This window comes from Salvelinus namaycush, chromosome 31, assembly GCF_016432855.1.
Source record: "Salvelinus namaycush isolate Seneca chromosome 31, SaNama_1.0, whole genome shotgun sequence".
In the NCBI taxonomy this organism is placed as follows: Eukaryota; Metazoa; Chordata; class Actinopteri; order Salmoniformes; family Salmonidae; genus Salvelinus; species Salvelinus namaycush.
Window position 1 is genome coordinate 38,716,753 of NC_052337.1, and position 18,792 is coordinate 38,735,544.

Sequence of the window (18,792 nt, forward strand, 5' to 3'; positions counted from 1 at the left end):
CTTGTATCAATGTTGTCTTACCAAAAATACTGAGTAGACCAACTGTATCAAGCATTATGTCAAATCAACAGCACACATCGGGGTGGAGGTTTGTTCCATTTTATTAGATATTCTGTTCAATTCCATTATCTAGACCTTGCCACAGCTCAGCAGCTGTGAAACAAAAAATATTTTTACATTCACTACTAAATTCCCATGAATTTTACCTTGTGATCAGAAAATCATTTTCTTTCAAAGGAAATGAACAGTAGATTTTGCAAGTGCTTGGTCATGATATACAGTATGTTATGGACTGTCTAAGGCTCTATTCAATCTGTATCGCTGAAGCGTTAGAGTCCGTGATAGAAATTTAAAAGGTAATTTTTCAATTGAGCCGACATATGCAGTGTTTACCGTGAATGCGGTCTCTGCTAATGCGGGAACATTGCCTTTAAAATTCAATCCCGCTGTAATGCTGAACTTCAACGATACAGATTTAATAGAGCCCTAAGGCCAGTGTTTCTCAATCCCTTCCTGGGAGGATCCACAGAGTTGCACGTGTTTGTTCCAGCCCAGTGCTAACACACCTGATTAAACTAATCAGTGGCTTGGTGATAAGTAGTTGAATCAGGTGTTAGTGCTGGGATAGAACAAAAATGTGCAACCCCTCCCCTCACACCCTGGTTGACACTGGTATTTCTATAAAGACTAACCCATATCATGGGACAGTTATGGGTCACATTCGACCCAATAGACAATGATCCAACAGGAATAGCTAAAATCTACAAGACAAAACATTAAAAAGAGAAACAATAAAATGGCCCCAAAAAAATAACTTCACTGTTTCACTTAACAGTGTCTCACTCCAACGGTTCATTACCCAGGAGATCAAAATCTTAAAACAATATCACAATGGGAATTAACTATCAAATTCTTAAAGTTAGTATAAATAGATACACTTATATATCCTTATCTGTTAATGCTGCAGCAGGTTGCTACATGGTCAGCATTGCGCCGATGGAGAACGTATTACTGTATCTGCACTAAAATACTGTCTTTGCGTACTTCAGAGAAATTCATTACCTCAGACACATTGTATTACCTTCGTGAATGTACAGTCCAACTCCAAAATTGATGAAAGCCATGGGGGCGGAACATCAAATGACCACAGTCACAGATCTAGGATCAGATTATTCTCCAAATCCTAACCTTAGCCATTGGCAGGAAAAAAAGGGAATCTTTCGAAGCAGTGTCTGAACAACACGCTGATCTGAAATCAAGAGTATGATTATATTTACGCCTTAAATAACACCCCATTTACAATATTGTCCTGCCAAAAGTAGTGCACTATATATGGAACAGGGCGCCATTAGAGCCAGCGTCCTGCTGTATATAGTTACAGTACTGGGAGACAAGACAGGTCCGTCTAGAGTAGACCCGACCACCATGTATCATCGTCAATATGAAATCAGAGGACGGTCAACACTACAGTAGTAGAACTAGGCTGGTAGTCCCACAGGAAAGCTGGACAGTCACAAGGACCATGTCTTTCTGTCCCTCCTAATGGTATAGCAGACCTGGGGATCATCTATCAAATACTTCAAAGTATAAAAATAAAAAAAGCCACCAAAGTCGAGCTCTCGCTCCGATGTCATTAACGAGCGACGTGACTCCAAGTAGGCAGAAAGCAAAGGGGCATGAAGGAGTTACTAGATACAGCTGGTTTAGCAGCACGAGGCAAAACAAAATTATGACGAAATGTTTACAACCTTAACACGTTAAAAAGGGAAATGACGACAACATACATGATCAATAGACAGTAATGCAACAACAAAAACACAGCAAAAAAAAAAAAACATACAAGAAATGTAGAAGTTTGCCAAACCACTCGATCACAACCCTGAGTGGAGGGAGAACAGTGTGACAAACAGAACTACAATTGTCCAAGAGGATATACAAAACCCTTTACAGTATACACACACACTCTTCATCATCATCATCAGTTATAGTAAAATAGAAGCTAGGTTGCCCTGGGGCAGCCCAGCCCTCTTGTTAAAAACCAGAGGCCAATTCCATTTCAATGGAGTCCATTCAGGAAATGCATTTGAAAGTCCAATCCAAGAAATTACATGTTTAAATTGAAATTTCTGGTTGAAATCCTTAAAGGACTGAGTTGAAGTAGACCCAGCCCTGGTATTGAAGCCCTAGTTTACAGGAGAGGGGTGCAGCCACAGCGCAAGGCCAATTTACAACAGGCTGGATCAGGTAGCAGCGAGAAGCATAGCTGTGCCAAAACCACTCAGAAGCAGAATCCTAAACACACAACTACATATGTAGCCATAGTTGTGTCCACAGAGGATCCTAACCCTCTCTCGTTTGGACACACTCTCCCTAACGGCAGAGTACGGAGGCATCTGAACGCACATGCACTGCCAGTCACTGTGGGTTGCAGTTGTACACATGCACTCACGAGAGTGTGTGTGTGTGTCTGGCTTATATTGTAAGGTAGCGAAGGAAAATCAAGTCATGCAGAAACATCAGGTTCTACGAGAGAGAGCCACAGACCTGGGCCAAATCAACAAAAGAACAACTGTCTCCCCAGCCACCTGTCAGACATACAGGACAGAGACCAGGGGTTGAAGTGCTTCATCTACATCCCAAAATGGCACCCTGTTCAGACCCAGCGCTCAGGCCAGAAGTGGTGCACTATATGGAATAGGGTGCCATTTGGGACGCGTTTCACGTCTGCAGACCACTACAACTCGGATAAGGGCTGATACGGACCGTAGTCTCAGGAGGGGGAAGAAACAAGGATGAAACCAACCGGAGCCATGGCAGAATGACAGATACAGTGTGATAAAAACAGGGAACACAAATACATGAAAAATAAAATTGGTCCAATACCTGTTAATACATTATCTTATTCCAATTTTGGGGGAAATTATAACATACCGAGAACTGTAAAATAACAAATAACATTCTTATCTGTTTAAAAGGCTTGGCTTTCTGTGTCTCTGGATACAAACGAAGCCCGTCTTATAATCAACTAACAATTACATTTACCTTCTGTGCAAAGAGTTTAAAAATTTTCTTTAAATGCAAAACCGCTTTTGTTTTTCTGTGTGAATCGGAGGCATGTGATTGAGGGTCAGTACAATAACATTGACCAATCAGGACAAACCCCCCCATATGAATCATGGGAGACAGGAAGTAGAGCAGAGACTTCCTCTCCTCTGTGGACATGGTAACATCATCATGGAAGGGTTTTGTTGGTCAACCTCACTGCTCGTGAGCCGCAGTCATGCCTCGAACCTGACCTGACCTACGCAGCTGGGACAAGGAGGAAGGAGAAAGAACAAGAGGGTGGAGAAAGAAAAGAGAGATTAAAATAATGCGGGTGTCACCACAGTACCCCCTGAAGGACAAGAGTCTGTCTGTGATGAGACGGAGGAGTGAACCACTTTCTTCATTCCATCAAATGACTATTGCCTGGTTCATATAATGTAGCTACACCTAAAAACTTCCTACACTGCCAATGTTCACTTCATGAAATACAAAAAGAATATTTCCCCTTTACAGAACATCAACCCATCTCCATCACAGTGAGAACTCTTATCCTCTCTGTCCACATGACAGATAATTCCCCATGTAGGCAACATGACATGCAGAAAGATGGCAGACAGCAACAGGGTAGTGGCGCAGCCCCAACACCTGGAACCACACACATTAAAACACACACTGAACAGACCATGTTAGTTAGAAAGTGGACAAAACAAACAAAAACAAATGAAGGTTTGAAAAAGGAGGATAAAAGTGGTGCAGCAGAACTGCAGAGAGAGCCAGACGGAACGGAAGGCAGGCGTGATGGAAAGAGGCAGAAACAGAATGAGACAGCCACATGGAGACAGAGCCAAAGCAACCATAGACAGAAGGACAGACTGAACCAGAACGTTTGATTAGACTGGCAAAATGCAGCTGGCAAAATGTGAAAAAAATCTTAACAAAAAAACAGGCGATGAGCAACGAAAACGAGTGGGGGGGGGGAGATGCAATGAAGACGAGTGCAGGCGTGGGATGAGTCCACAACACCACGATGATGTCATTTCCTGTGTCCTGCTGGGGAACTTACTCAGCCTCTGACCTACAGGGGCGGGGGCTACTCTTCCGAGGTTGCTGAGGTTCCTCGCACGGTGCCCTTCTCACGCATCTAAAGGCAGCAGAGCAGAACTGTCAGCTGGACCAATCAGAGCTCCATAGGAGGGTCAAAGGTTAAGGCCTAGTTAGGGTCACGGTCAGTCCTAGAGAGGTGATTTGTTGTTATTGTGGTTCCTGATCCCTTAATGCCTCTGGAATCAGGTGTTAGTTACCTCTTCATCGCCATCATCATCATAAACATCAAAATAAGTCTCCCCGTCTATGCACCACAAAAAAAATACCAGCACTTTCTCAAACTCTAAAGGCACAAGTCTAAAACCTACGAAACAATGGCAGACATCAACTGTGCGTTTGTGTATTACCTCTTCCAGCTCTTTCTTGGTCTCCTCTTCCATTCGTCGGATGTCCGCCATGGTCAGCTCCACCCAGTTGTCGATCCAACAGAACAACTGGCGATGGAAGTTAGTGAAAATACGCTTCTCTTGCTGAAAGAAGGAGAGAGGTGGAGGTAGGAGAGATGAGTGATGACAATATTAGGTATCAGTCTTTCCTCATTAGAAGCCCTAAAAGCAATGTGAAAAGGCTAAGAGAGAGAGAGATAAAAGCGTTGTACCTTCTGGATGAAGTTCTCTACTTTGGTCTGCAGGCCCCACCACTTGAACTTGACAGTGACCAGTTTGTAGGCACACATCTTAGGACAGTCCGTCTTGTTCATCAGATCGTTCTGTCAGAGGACAAACACAGGAAGGGTGACGAGGAAAATATTTCAATTGACATTTTCTACAATGTTGATTTTGGGCCAGTAGCGTCCAGCAACGCAAACAAGAGAAGCGTGGCACGTTGATTTAACCCTCTTCTAACGAGGTCAAACGTCAACATGACCAACTAACACAGACAAGGCAGGAGGGAGTCTAGTCCTGTACCTTCCATTCAGGTGAGAGTGGTCCTCTGCCTGTCTTTGTCGATTTGAAGAGAGCAGGGTCCTCCTCTGGTTTATAGTCCTGTAGGAGAGAACGTACATTACACAACATGCATACTGAAAACATATACACATTACACCCCATTATAATCCTGCAGGAGTGAACACGCACACAGGGAAACTATTGAAAGAGAGTACTAATGTAGATGAAGATAATAGTATCTAGAATGAAGCCTCTACCAGATTTCTTACGGTTCACACACTACTGTGTAAAAGGAGATGTGTGGATGGTACGATGATCTGAGGAACTGGGAGATCAACGCAATTCCCTTATGATGAAGAACCGCCACAGGCTCTCCCCTAGTCCCCACTTAAATAAAAAAATTACAAAAAAAAAAAAAAAAATTACAAATAATAATCGGTCAGACCTGTGTGTGTGTGTCTGCAGCAGATGGACCCTCGGATTAAGCCGTGGCCCTGCCACTGATCCACTTATGTCATTAGGAGTGCAGGAGCCACTACTGTAGCACATGCTCTCTCTCTGTCCTGAGTGTTCAGTCAGTACTATACAGGAGAGACTGACACGACAGACATGGTAGGCCCACCACAGACAGGGAAGCTCACTCCAATACCGTCTCTCAACTACAGTCCTTGGGTGTCCTGCACTGTGGCTTTTGGGTGGGAGGAAGGCTGATTACGCAGACTTATAGCGACAACAAGTCACGTCAGCAGTGTGTCAGTAAGGTGACGTGTAGATCAGAGTTTCTACACAGTGTCTTGCGCAGGCACATTTTCTGGCAGGCAGGAAGACACTGCCAGGCTAACAGCAGATACAGGCTAGGGATGACACTAGACTGGTAGTAATCTCTTGTGGACAGATGCACGTTACATAAAAATGGTAGTAACATCTGTCGACAGACCGTGGGATGTGACGACTAAAAAGGAATTTTGTTCCGGACCGGTACGCTGATTTCTCGTCACTGATTATTTGGGCAAACCACGATTTCAAAGGTTCGAGCGCCTTCCGAATTTCAGAAGGGAAGGGGACGTTCAGCCGATACTTCACATACATAGATATATATATATTTTTTACCTTTATTTAACTAGGCAAATCAGTTAAGAACAAATTCTTATTTACAATGACGGACTACTCAGGACAACGCTGGGCCAATTGTGCGCCGCATTATGGGACTCTCAATCACGGCCGGATGTGATACAGCCTGGACTCGAACCAGGGGCTGTAGTGGCGCCTCTTGCACTGAGATGCAGTGCCTTAGACGGCTGAGTCACTCGGGAGCCCGAAACTTGCCTTAGACTTGCCAGAAACTGTCTGAAAGATTCCATTCAGAGGGGTGAGAATTCAGCAGCGTTGTTAGTATATTTTCTAACACGTCTCCCCCAGATCTTAAACGAGCATGACGCAATTAAGCAAGATTTTAGTTCTGGGTGTTCAAGATTAGACTGGCACACAGCCAGTCAACATGCAGTGGCACAACTCGTCCACATGGGGGAGAAAAATACATTGAAGACGTAACCGTCAGTGCCTGGGACAGATTATTTTACCACCTGGGAAGAGAGCCATCTTCATGTCACTGATCTAAAACGGCTGATGAGCGGTTAAAACCTCACGGCTTGAACCAATAGTCATGTCTGGTCTGACGAGCAATATAGGACAAATCTATTTAGTCTAATATTGTTCCAAGTATTCATAAATATTGGTCACGTACACGTGTTTAGCAGATGTGTGTGTGTGTCCACTCACCCCATGGGCCACCACATCTTTGTCTGCGATATCGATGGGGACTACCTCCACTGTCTTCCACGTAGGACCATCCAAGTCATGCACGTTTTCCAGTGTTCCCATGTCAGGTTTGTGCCACGTCTCGATCTTTATCAGGAAGTCATCTTTCATATACTCGTTCTGGAAGGAGTGGAGAGAGAAAGGAGAAGTGAGCAAAGAAAGGATAGAAAAATCTAATTGGTCCATGTTTTAATCAAGTCTCCTAACTGAATTCTAATTGATGTGGGTCGGGGCGGCAGCCATATTGGGTGTACCATTCCAAATGTTTGATTAGTTACTACACTTCTTCTGTACAGTAGCCTTAAAACGTTAGCCAATGGCAAGCTAGAGAATGCCTTAAATAGAGAACCAATGGGAATCTCTAATGCTGAGAAAGCCTTGAATGGAGGCCGGAGGCCTATTTAAACCCAACAGCTAATCTAATTAACTGATCGGCCTGAAACGACACGTCTGGTTAGTGAACTTCTGCACTCTGCCCAACTAAACAGTGGCGTGGTAGCATTAGCAGCGTAGCTAGCTACACACCACCACGCTCCGGAAGTCACACTAACGGGAATGAGTGTCTCAACAACACTACCACACACAGACAATGGCAAGAGTCTGGGGAACATGGTGTGTGTGTGTGTGTGTGTGGTCAGTTCACTACTCACCGTTATAACTGCCGCAGATGGAGAAAACGTGCAATAGAAGAAAGAAGGAAACATTGGTTTACTTTCAATAAAAATATTAATGTGACAATGTTGGCCAGTCCCAATCAGAACTGGGCTCAATTGAGTGTTTAAACAAGAGTTCTGAGACTCACCGGTGCGACAGAACGGGTATGCGTTCCAGGCTTTTTCATGGAAGACTAATGCTCCCTCTGGTGCAATATACCTCAACCAGGCTGGGACTTTACTGCCAAGAGAGACAGGAGTCAATCATATGGCTGCGTTTACACATGTAGTCCAATTCAAATACATTTTCACTAATTGGTCTTTTGAGATCAGCTCTTTTATCAGTAATTGGGCAAAAGATCAGAATCCACCACCCCAACACTGTATGCGTGTACCTCTTATGTGGCAGATTTGGTGTGTGTGTGTGTGTGTACCTCTTTAGATGGTAGACTTTGTGCGTGTACTGTCCCTTCTCTCCCTCGTCCTCGTAGGGTTCATTTATCAGCACCTCGATGCCCTCTCCTCCCCCCGTCTCATTCTTACTGGCCTCTGCTACAGTGAACAGCTGACCGACTTGGTACTACAACACAGAGAAGAACACAGAAATGTGTCACGTACACACAGAACATCAAAGTGTCACTAACACACATCAATTGGGCCAATCACTGACAGAGTCACTGTTAGTGGTTGAAAGGGATGTTATTTGTGTGTTTATATGGTTTATGACCATCCACATTAAGGGTTAGTGGTTTAGGATATGGGAAGCTAATGCCATTTCACACACATGAACTCTATACATATCAAAAAGGGAGTTGTGACTTCACGGACTAGGAGCCGGACAACACAAAGCTCTGCATTGTGTGTGTGTAGAAAGAGATTGTGGGTGTGTGTCGTTGTGTCGACGGTACCACAGAAAGAGGGCCAATACAGTCACCGGCCCAATTCTGCAACCCTGTCTTATTGTTCTCTAACAAGGGACCTATTGTCCCCCTGCATCGGCCCGAACACACACACAGTTCCACTTTAGGGACAAGGGAGGAGGAAAGGAGATTCTCAGACAAACTGGAACAGTGGGCCTTAGTTGGCTGCAATGTATTTGGCTTGTTTTGAATTGATTCCAAGGGAGAGATAGGGAGGAAGGAAGATGAGGAGGCTTTCTGCAGCACCTCCTCACATCGAACCTACTGCTCTAGAGGATGGGTCAGTCACTGAGCTACCGTTTCTCTATTATCAGCTACAGTTTGTCCTGAGAGGCTTTACACATCGGTGTGAAATCTAATGCTTCCCTTGAGACCCTGGGCACATCTAGAGGTGATGGGGATGCCAGGCAAACCGCTTGACCAAGGTTTTCTATACCAACATCTACGACTCTGCCTAGGGATCAATAAAGCCCAACTACTCCATATCATGAATATACACTTAGTGTACAAAACATTAAGAACACCTTCCTAATATTGAGTTGCATCCCCTTTTGCCCTCAGAACAGCCTCAATTCGTCAGGGCATGGACTGGACAAGGTGTCGAACGTGTTCCACACGGATGCTGGCCAATGTTGTATCCAACGCTTCACCCGGTTGTATCAAGTTAGCTGGATGTCCTTTGGGTGGTGGACCATTCTTGATACATACAGGAAACTGTTGATCATGAAAAACCCAGCAGCAGTGCAGTTACTGACACAAACCGGTGCGCCTGCCACGTACTATCCATACCCCGTTCAAAGGCACTGAAATATTTGTGTCTTGCCCATTCACCCTCAATGGCACATGTACACAATCCATGTCTCTACTTTTATTAATAAAAAAATTAAATAAAGTATTTGGGTAACAGACAAAAGTGTCAAGGCTTAAAGATCCTTCTTTAACCCGTCTCTGCCCCTTCATCTACACTGATTGAAGTGGATTTAAAAAGGTGACATCAATAAGGGATCATAGATGTCACCTGGATTCACCTGGTCTTTTTGTCTTGGATAGAGCAGTCATTCCTAACGTGTTGTACACTCAGTGTACAGTATTTGAAACTACAACCACACATAACAAGCCTTCAGAGCTGCAGCCTGCTCTGAAGTTAATCTTTATATGGAAGGGAGGTGATTGACCTCAGTCCGCAGAACCTGACTAGGGGGGGGATATGGCCTTCCCTGTCAGGATATATGACCCCTCCAGGGTGGTGACTTTACAGCTGTCACACTGTGCACCTGCACTAAAAATCTTTATATGCTGCTACTACATCACATGCTTCAGGAGAACATCATGTGTCTCAATGCTGGAGTTTTAATGCTGTGACAAAACGGACTGCAGTGGAAAGAAAGGTCACAGACATTCACCGATATAAGCTGCTGCTACTAGGAATGTGACAAACGGAGCCTCCAGTATTTATGCTGCAGTAGTTAATGTGTCGGGGGGCTAGGATCAGTCTGTTATATCTGGAGTATTTCTCCTGTCTTATCCGGTGTCCTGTGTGAATTTAAGTATGCTCTCTCTCTAATTCTCTCTTTCGGAGGACCTGAGCCCTAGGACCATGCCTCAGGACTACCTGGCATGATGACTCCTTGCTGTCCCCAGTCCACCTGGCCTTGCTGCTGCTCCAGTTTCAACTGTTCTGCCTGCGGCTATGGAACCCTGACCTGTTCACCGGACGTGCTACCTGTCCCAGACCTGCTGTTTTCAACTCTCTAGAGAGAGCAGGAGCGGTAGAGATACTCTCAATGATCGGCTATGAAAAGCCAACTGACATTTACTCCTGAGGTGCTGACTTGTTGCACCCTCGACAACTACTGTGATTATTATTATTTGACCATGCTGGTCATTTATGAACATTTGAACATCTTGGCCATGTTCTGTTATAATCTCCACCCTGCACAGCCAGAAGAGGACTGGCCACCCCTCATAGCCTGGTTCCTCTAGGTTTCTTCCTAGGTTTTGGACTTTCTAGGGAGTTTTTCCTAGCCACACTTCTACACCTGCATTGCTTGCTGTTTGGGGTTTTAGGCTGGGTTTCTGTACAGCACTTTGATATCAGCTGATGTAAGAAGGGCTATATAAATTTGATATGTTGGATTTTCCTTTATTTTGTCAGTTACCTTTGGGTCACTGACAAACACAGGGATGGAATTTGAGCTAGCTAAATATGTTGGGCACTGCACTGTAAACAGTGTGCACAATGGCACTTATTTATGATAGTTTTACAGCTTGCTGATGAAGTTGTAGACGTGTTCCCAGCAGTCAGTCCGTACTTCAGCATGTTTCCAAAGCACCAAACAGCTACGTTGTAACGTTGGGTCAGCTAAAAGCAAAGTGCAGCAGCAGACTCGAAGAGCAGGCTGTTCGCGGCCGTCGCTTGCCTTTCTCTGCCATTTTTCCGATGTGCGGAGAGCTTTATATACGTGTGGCAAAAATTCAAAAGATGCATATCTCCTACTAACGTTACAGCATTGTTGCGTTAGGTATGTCATTTTTTGTTATTGCCTTTATGAAGATCGGGAGTTATTAGTGGTAGTTTTGTGATAACAGCACTGTGATAAAAATTGTGTGAAAGATGTTTTTTCCCCCTTTCTGTCAGGGATTTTTTCTTAACGTTAACGTCCCAATTTCGTTTAAACCCTAGTTGGTTTTAATATTAATCCTGCTGCTCAGTCACTTTTACCCCTGCCCAGGACCGGCTCCAGGCAAAAACCGCCACCCCCTAAAATTGTAGTTTCAGGAACGGAGACGGGGTCTCTACTCACTGTTGAGAGTTAGAATAGTAGAATGGACAAGGTGCAAGTTCGAAATTTGGATGTGCGTCAGCAATTTTTTATCTTGTTTTGCGAGTCACTGACAGTCACTCAATTATCCATGTCAGCTAACAATTTGATTGTTTAATTAGTTCAGCCAGCTATCATGGCAGAATACCGAATGATCACGCAGGGCATGTGCCCAGGGGCCCTGACCTCCAGAGTGCCCCCATTGATTTTGTTAGTCATTCTCACTCAGATATCATGAACATAGGCAAAATGTGTAGAAATGCAGAAAATGAGGTGTAAAACTTTTTTAAATCTCTGCGCCGCATGGCAAACTTTTTAGAATTGTAAGAAATTCACTTGTACATTTCTCTTCGGCGTCAAGGGTAGGCACTAATGTTTTGCTTGCTTAAAGCCCCCAAAAGGCTAGAGCCGGCCCTGCCCCTATGTGCATACCTACCCCTACTACCACTATCCCTGCACATTGATATGATACTGACCTTGTATAAAATAAAATAAAAAAATCAGATGAGAAGTAAAACAAGAGAATGTACATCTGACCTAGTATAAATTCTGTGCTCTTTAAGATCCAATTCTGGATTTTGACCTTTAATATTAAACACTGCATTGTTGAGGAAGAGCTTGTAAGTCAGCATTTCACCGTACTGTTTCACACCCGATGCATCCTGTGCATGCAACAGATAAACCTATCGTCACAAACAAATCAAAGTTAATCAAGGCATTATCAATGCCAACACCAATTATGATCTGCTTTCATACATGTAGACTTGCATGCATGAAAGCAGGAAACTAGCACATGTAGACTTGCATGCATGAAAGCAGGAAACTAGCACATGTAGACTTGCATGCATGATAGCAGGAAACTAGCACATGTAGACTTGCATGCATGATAGCAGGAAACTAGCACATGTAGACTTGCATGCATGAAAGCAGGAAACTAGCACATGTAGACTTGCATGCATGAAAGCAGGAAACTAGCACATGTAGACTTGCATGCATGAAAGCAGGAAACTAGCACATGTAGACTTGCATGCATGAAAGCAGGAAACTAGCACATGTAGACTTGCATGCATGATAGCAGGAAACTAGCACATGTAGACGTGCATGCATGAAAGCAGGAAACTAGCACATGTAGACTTGCATGCATGAAAGCAGGAAACTAGCACATGTAGACTTGCATGCATGAAAGCAGGAAACTAGCACATGTAGACTTGCATGCATGAAAGCAGGAAACTAGCATAACAAATTGTGTTTGTGTGGGCTATGACAGTGGCACTCACCTCTTGCACAGAGATCGGTAGGATCACACGGCTGTTAGAGAGAAATAAATAAAGACAAACATAAGAAAACAAAGACTTCCTACCAGTGTTTTGATTTATTAGGACGCCCATTAGCCGACGACAGCTAGTCTTACTGGGGTCCAACACATAACGAACGAGGCATCACTGACAAAATACTTTACAATTTACATACATTTGAAACATTAACATGTAGTGTGTGTTACACATAGTGTCACACGAAGAGACAAAAAGGGGCCCTTGCAGTAAACCAAACCACCACCGGGGCGGCAGGGTAGCCTAGTGGTTAGAGCGTTGGACTAGTAATCGAAAGGTTGCAAGTTCAAATCCCCGAGCTGACAAGGTACAAATCTGTCGTTCTGCCCCTGAACAGGCAGTTAACCCACTGTTCCTAGGCCGTCATTGAAAATAAGAATTTGTTCTTAACTGACTTGCCTAGTTAAATAAAGGTAAAATAAATATCCATGCCTCAGCCTGTCTTGGCAGAGTTCAACCAGAGCCAGGAGTAAACTCCAGTAACCCCACATCATTCAGACCGCTGAGCTGAACATTTTCTATTAGGAAAGAACTCCATTTATTTTTAAACGGACGATTTGAACATTTCATTTGGATACTCATTCAGCTTGTTCTGGGAGGATGAAGAGATGCGTCTGCCCTACACAGTACTTTCCAGTGAATGTCCACCAGAGCTGTTGCCAGAGAATTTCATGTTCATTTCTCTACCAAATGCCGCCTCCAACGTCGTTTGAGAGAATTTGGCAGTACGTCCAACCGGCCTCACAACCGTAGACCACACACGTGTATGGCGTTGTGTGGGCGAGCAGTTTGCTGATGTCAACGTTGTGAACAGAGTGCCCCATGGTGGCGGTGGGGTTATGGCACGGCCAGGCATAAGCTACAGACAACGAACACAATTCAATTTTATTGATGGCAATTTGAATGCACAGAGATACCGTGATGAGATCCTGAGGCCCCCCTTTTGTGCCATTCATCACTGCCATCACCTCATGTTTCAGCATGATAATGCACGGCCCCATCTCGCAAGGATCTGTACACAATTCCTGGAAGCTGAACATGTCCCAGTTGTGGCCTGCATACTCACCAGACATGTCACCCATTGAGCAAGTTTGGGATGCTCTGGATCGACGTGTACGACAAAGTGTTCCAATTCCCACCAATATCCAGCAACTTTACACACCCATTGAAGAGGAGTGGGACAACATTCCACAATCAATAGCCTGATCAATTCTATGAGAAGGAGATGTCACCTTGCATGAGGCAAATGGTGGTCACACCAGATACTGACTGGTTCTGATCCACAACCCTACCTTTTTTTAAAGGTATCTGTGACCAAGAGATGCATATCTGTATTCCCAGTCATGTGAAATCCATAGGTTAGGGTCTAATGAATTTATTTAATTTCACAGATTTCCTTATATGAACTGTAACTCAGTCAAATCTTTGAAATTGTTGCGTTTATATTTTTGTTTAGTATACAGTGGGGCAAAAAAGTATTTAGTCAGCCACCAATTGTGCAAGTTCTCCCACTTAAAAAGATGAGGCCTGTAATTTTCATCATAGGTACACTTCAACTATGACAGACAAAATGAGGGGGGAAAAAATCCAGAAAATCACATTGTAGGATTTTTAATGAATTTATTTGCAAATTATGGTGGAAAATAAGTATTTGGTCAATAACAAAAGTTTCTCAATACTTTGTTATATACCCTTTGTTGGCAATGACAGAGGTCAAACGTTTTCTGTAAGTCTTCACAAGGTTTTCACACACTGTTGCTGGTATTTTGGCCCATTCCTCCATGCGGATCTCCTCTAGAGCAGTGATGTTTTGGGGCTGTTGCTGGGCAACACGGACTTTCAACTCCCTCCAAAGATTTTCTATGGGGTTGAGATCTGGAGACTGGCTAGGCCACTCCAGGACCTTGAAATGCTTCTTACGAAGCCACTCCTTCGTTGCCCGGGCGGTGTGTTTGGGATCATTGTCATGCTGAAAGACCCAGCCACGTTTCATCTTCAATGCCCTTGCTGATGGAAGGAGGTTTTCAGTCAAAATCTCACGATACATGGCCCCATTCATTCTTTCCTTAAAACGGATCAGTCGTCCTGGTCCCTTTGCAGAAAAACAGCCCCAAAGCATGATGTTTCCACCCTCATGCTTGACAGTAGGTATGGTGTTCTTTGGATGCAACTCAGCATTCTTTGTCCTCCAAACACAACGAGTTGAGTTTTTACCAAAAAAGTTCTATTTTGGTTTCATCTGACCATATGGCATTCTCCCAATCTTCTTCTGGATCATCCAAATGCTCTCTAGCAAACTTCAGACGGGCCTGGACATGTACTGGCTTAAGCAGGGGGACACATCTGGCACTGCAGGATTTGAGTCCCTGGCGGCGTAGTGTGTTACTGATGGTAGGCTTTGTTACTTTGGTCCCAGCTCTCTGCAGGTCATTCACTAGGTCCCCCCGTGTGGTTCTGGGATTTTTGCTCACCGTTCCTGTGATCATTTTGACCCCACGGGGTGAGATCTTGCGTGGAGCCCCAGATCGAGGGAGATTATCAGTGGTCTTGTATGTCTTCCATTTCCTAATAATTGCTCCCACAGTTGATTTCTTCAAACCAAGCTGCTTACCTAGTTTGGGAGTGTGACTGTTTGAGGTTGTGGACAGGTGTCTTTTATACTGATAACAAGTTCAAACAGGTGCCATTAATACAGGTAACGAGTGGAGGACAGAGGAGCCTCTTATTAAAGAAGAAGTTACAGGTCTGAGAGCCAGAAATCTTGCTTGTTTGTAGGTGACCAAATACTTATTTTCCACCATAATTTGCAAATAAATTCATTAAAAATCCTACAATGTAATTTTCTGGATTTTTATTTCTCATTTTGTCTGTCATAGTTGAAGTGTACCTATGATGAAAATTACAGGCCTCTCTCATCTTTTTAAGTGGGAGAACTTGCACAATTGGTGGCTGACTAAATACTTTTTTGCCCCACTGTATGTAGGAGTGATTTCTCATGAAACCTAGACCAATAAAGACCAGGACTTGGGGGATTTGAACTAAATGTAATCCATAGAATAGTCCTTTGGAGAAAGGATAGTTGACATACTGTATATTTGACATATTAAATGACATTTTGGCCTTTACTCAGGCCTCCTTTAAGACTCCATAACGTCTCATCTGTAGATGCTACAAAGCTAAAATTGGTGTCATGAAGCTTTACCTGCTTTCTCTGTAATATGAGTATCATATCAAAATACATTAATTTATGAATATTGGAAAGTATAAACACGAATATAGAAAACAATTTGGCAAATTTTTTCTACAGTCAAACGTCAACTTGAATGGGAATGTCTATGATCTATTTAAATACGTTTCCTATGGCAGATTGACAGTTTAATTTAAAACAATGGACATTCTCAACCACTCAAGTCAACATTCTCTGATGTGTGGACCTTCAACCATCTTTGTAATACCATTTGAAAGTTGATTTCAATTGTATTCACATTTTAGTTAAATTTATCAGCCAAAACATGACACCCACCCTGTATTCAAGAGCATGCTGTGTCTCAACCGATGGTGGGCACAACAGACACCTCTGAAGATGTAGCTTAGACCCTATTTTACATCATACACTAAGTGTATAAAACATTAGGAACACCTGCTCTTTCCATGACAAGGTGAAAGCTATGATCTCTTATTTATGTCACTTGTTAAATCCACTTTAAAATCAGTGCAGATGAAGGAGAGGAGACAGGTTAAAAAAGGATTTAAGCCTTGAGACAATGTTATCTGTTACCTAAAAAAATGCTATAAAAAAATGGACATGGATTGTGTATGTGTGCCATTCAGAGGGTGAATGGGCAAGACAAAATTATTTAAGTGCCTTTGAAAGGGGTATGGAAGTAAAGGTGGCAGGTGCACCATTTGTGTCAAGAACTGCAATGCTGCTGGGTTAATGCTCAACAGTTTCCCGTATGTATCAAGAATGGTCCACCAAAGGACATAAAGCCAACTTGACACAACTGTGGGAAGCATTAGAGTCAACATGGAGCAGCATGCCTGTGGAACGCTTTCGACACCTTGTCAAAAGGGTTGGGGTGCAACTCAATATTAGGAAGGTGTTTTAAATGTTTTGTACAGGAAGTGTATACGAACATATACTATTTTATATATAAAATAGTTTGACAACTCTGTAAGCTTTCAAATGATATCAAACTCAACCATTTATATTTTTCAGTGACAAAGACATGGATGTCTCATGGTAGGGTATGCAAAATGGGTTAACTTTGAGCAGCTTCATCTCCTGAATGTTTTGGCATTCATGTCCAAAAAGTCACTTTCTGACCACTTCTACCATAGGCAAACACGTATGGAAGGTTTAGTTCAAATCAAAAGGGGTGCAGTCAGAAAGTGATTGAAATCATATGGAAATAATTCAAATCACTATCATTTAATCTTTCCAAAACGAAACAGAATCCAAGGAGTGGCTCCAAAAATCACAATTATGTCCTCAGTTCAGAAGGTTATTTGAAGTTAGTCGATTCAGCACATTTGCACTCTCCAGGATAAGGAGACATGTTTCGTTTACTCTGATAGTGTGCTGTACACAAAACCTGCTGTGTCCACTGCATGGTCTGCAAATACAACATACAGGTTCTACATATTAGAGCAATTACAAGCCCTAGCTATGGCAACTGACTTCCCACAGACAACATAAAACATGATACAGGAAAGCACAGAGCTGTCCGTGGGAAGACCTTTGGAAAAGGCAAACAGATTTATTGATCTTTCAGTCATGTCCCAAGTAGTGTCATTCCTGGATCACCTGAGGAATATCTGGTGAGCTGACTGTTCAGTCACCACCCATAGACCTTATAGGGAATAGGCACCGCTTTAGTTTTCTTGACAACTGATAGGGGATATGTCCTGACACCCTGAGCAAAACTACAGCACACACACAACTTGAGCCTGGGTCTGTTGGGGGAATTAATAAATTTAAATCTAGACAGCCCTAAACCAAATCTGGATGAAACACTAGGACAGTCACTGCACACTTGGCCAGCATGTCAGGAATGACTTGGCCAACTAGAGATGCACATTTTACATTTTTTAAACAGCATTGAGCAATACTGTCAGTGCATTACTGCGCTTGCTTGGTGGTGATGTGACTCGCACTATATCAAGCAAGCAAGACAACGGAGGAGGATAATTTATTGGCATTTGATTATAATGGCTTGATGATGCAGCCAAACACATAAGTGTGAGTGAACTGAAGGCTGGTAGCGAGCTATATTTGGTTGCCATGAAAACCGCTGCAGCTGAAGAGACAAGCAAACATTTAGCGCTTAACAAAATCGTCAAGGAAACCCGAGCGTGCACCCTGCAAGTAAAGTCAGGCTGAGGTAAAAGCCTCTACACTGTCGGCCGGTTGCATGTTACGCCAGGAAAGAGTAGACGGATAGACTGAACACAACACCACAGATACTGTCTTTGACAACACGGTCTAAAAATAACGGGCTAGGTAGTTGCTGGCTAGGTAATTGTAATTAGCTTAAGTGTCATTTAGCCACCCAAGCTGATAGTTAGCTTGCATGCTAGCTAGTGAACGATTTACTTGGAAAAGTGAACTAACGTTAGACAGCAAACTAACTAGCATAGTAACGTTATTGTGTGCCGACTCGCACATTAACTGTCATTTGAGTTGTATGCTATTTTGCATTTCGTAGAAACATTTCACTGACGGAGTCTGAGTATCTCGTCTTATTTAAGAGCCCCCTGAGATGGAACCTTGATAATCTGTCACTCGCGAGACCGAAGCTTATGGCACCATGTTGGCTAGTTAGCATATAACGTTAGGTTAGCTAGTTAACTTTACAGGTGTAGACACATAGATACCCCGTTAGTTACTTCGTTTCCTCCATTCAGATTCATTCAAAGGTAACGGTAGCTAGCTATCGATGTTGTCTAGGCCTAAACACCGGTATCATGAAGACACATCCTGATCCACCCAAACGCTCACAATATCATCTCAACTGCCACAAATACACAAACACTTATTTCAAATTACAGCCACATTGACTCAATAAATTGCCGAACATAATTATATGTTAAATACTTCAACTCACTATTCCTTGATAAGCACCATCTTCTCCTCCCGGGCTGCGGCTGCGCAAGGTTCTCGACGTCACCAGAAATGATCAACAACAAATTGTTTCCGCCCACGGGAGTCG

General features: G+C 43.3%; 1 protein-coding gene across 1 annotated transcript; it reads right to left on the bottom strand.

Moving 5' to 3' along the window:
• Positions 1–82: 82 nt before the first annotated feature.
• LOC120026329 (phosphatidylinositol transfer protein beta isoform-like) lies at positions 83–18,740 on the bottom strand. Its single transcript, XM_038971170.1, has 11 exons — positions 18,688–18,740; positions 12,527–12,557; positions 7,942–8,087; positions 7,657–7,748; positions 7,505–7,512; positions 6,816–6,974; positions 5,058–5,135; positions 4,748–4,858; positions 4,497–4,619; positions 4,109–4,186; positions 83–3,309 (listed from the first exon to the last, which is right to left on the bottom strand). Exons 1-10 carry the CDS (start codon positions 18,705–18,707, stop codon positions 4,136–4,138), a joined length of 819 nt encoding a protein of 272 aa, XP_038827098.1. The 5' UTR covers positions 18,708–18,740; the 3' UTR covers positions 83–3,309; positions 4,109–4,135.
• Positions 18,741–18,792: the final 52 nt, after the last annotated feature.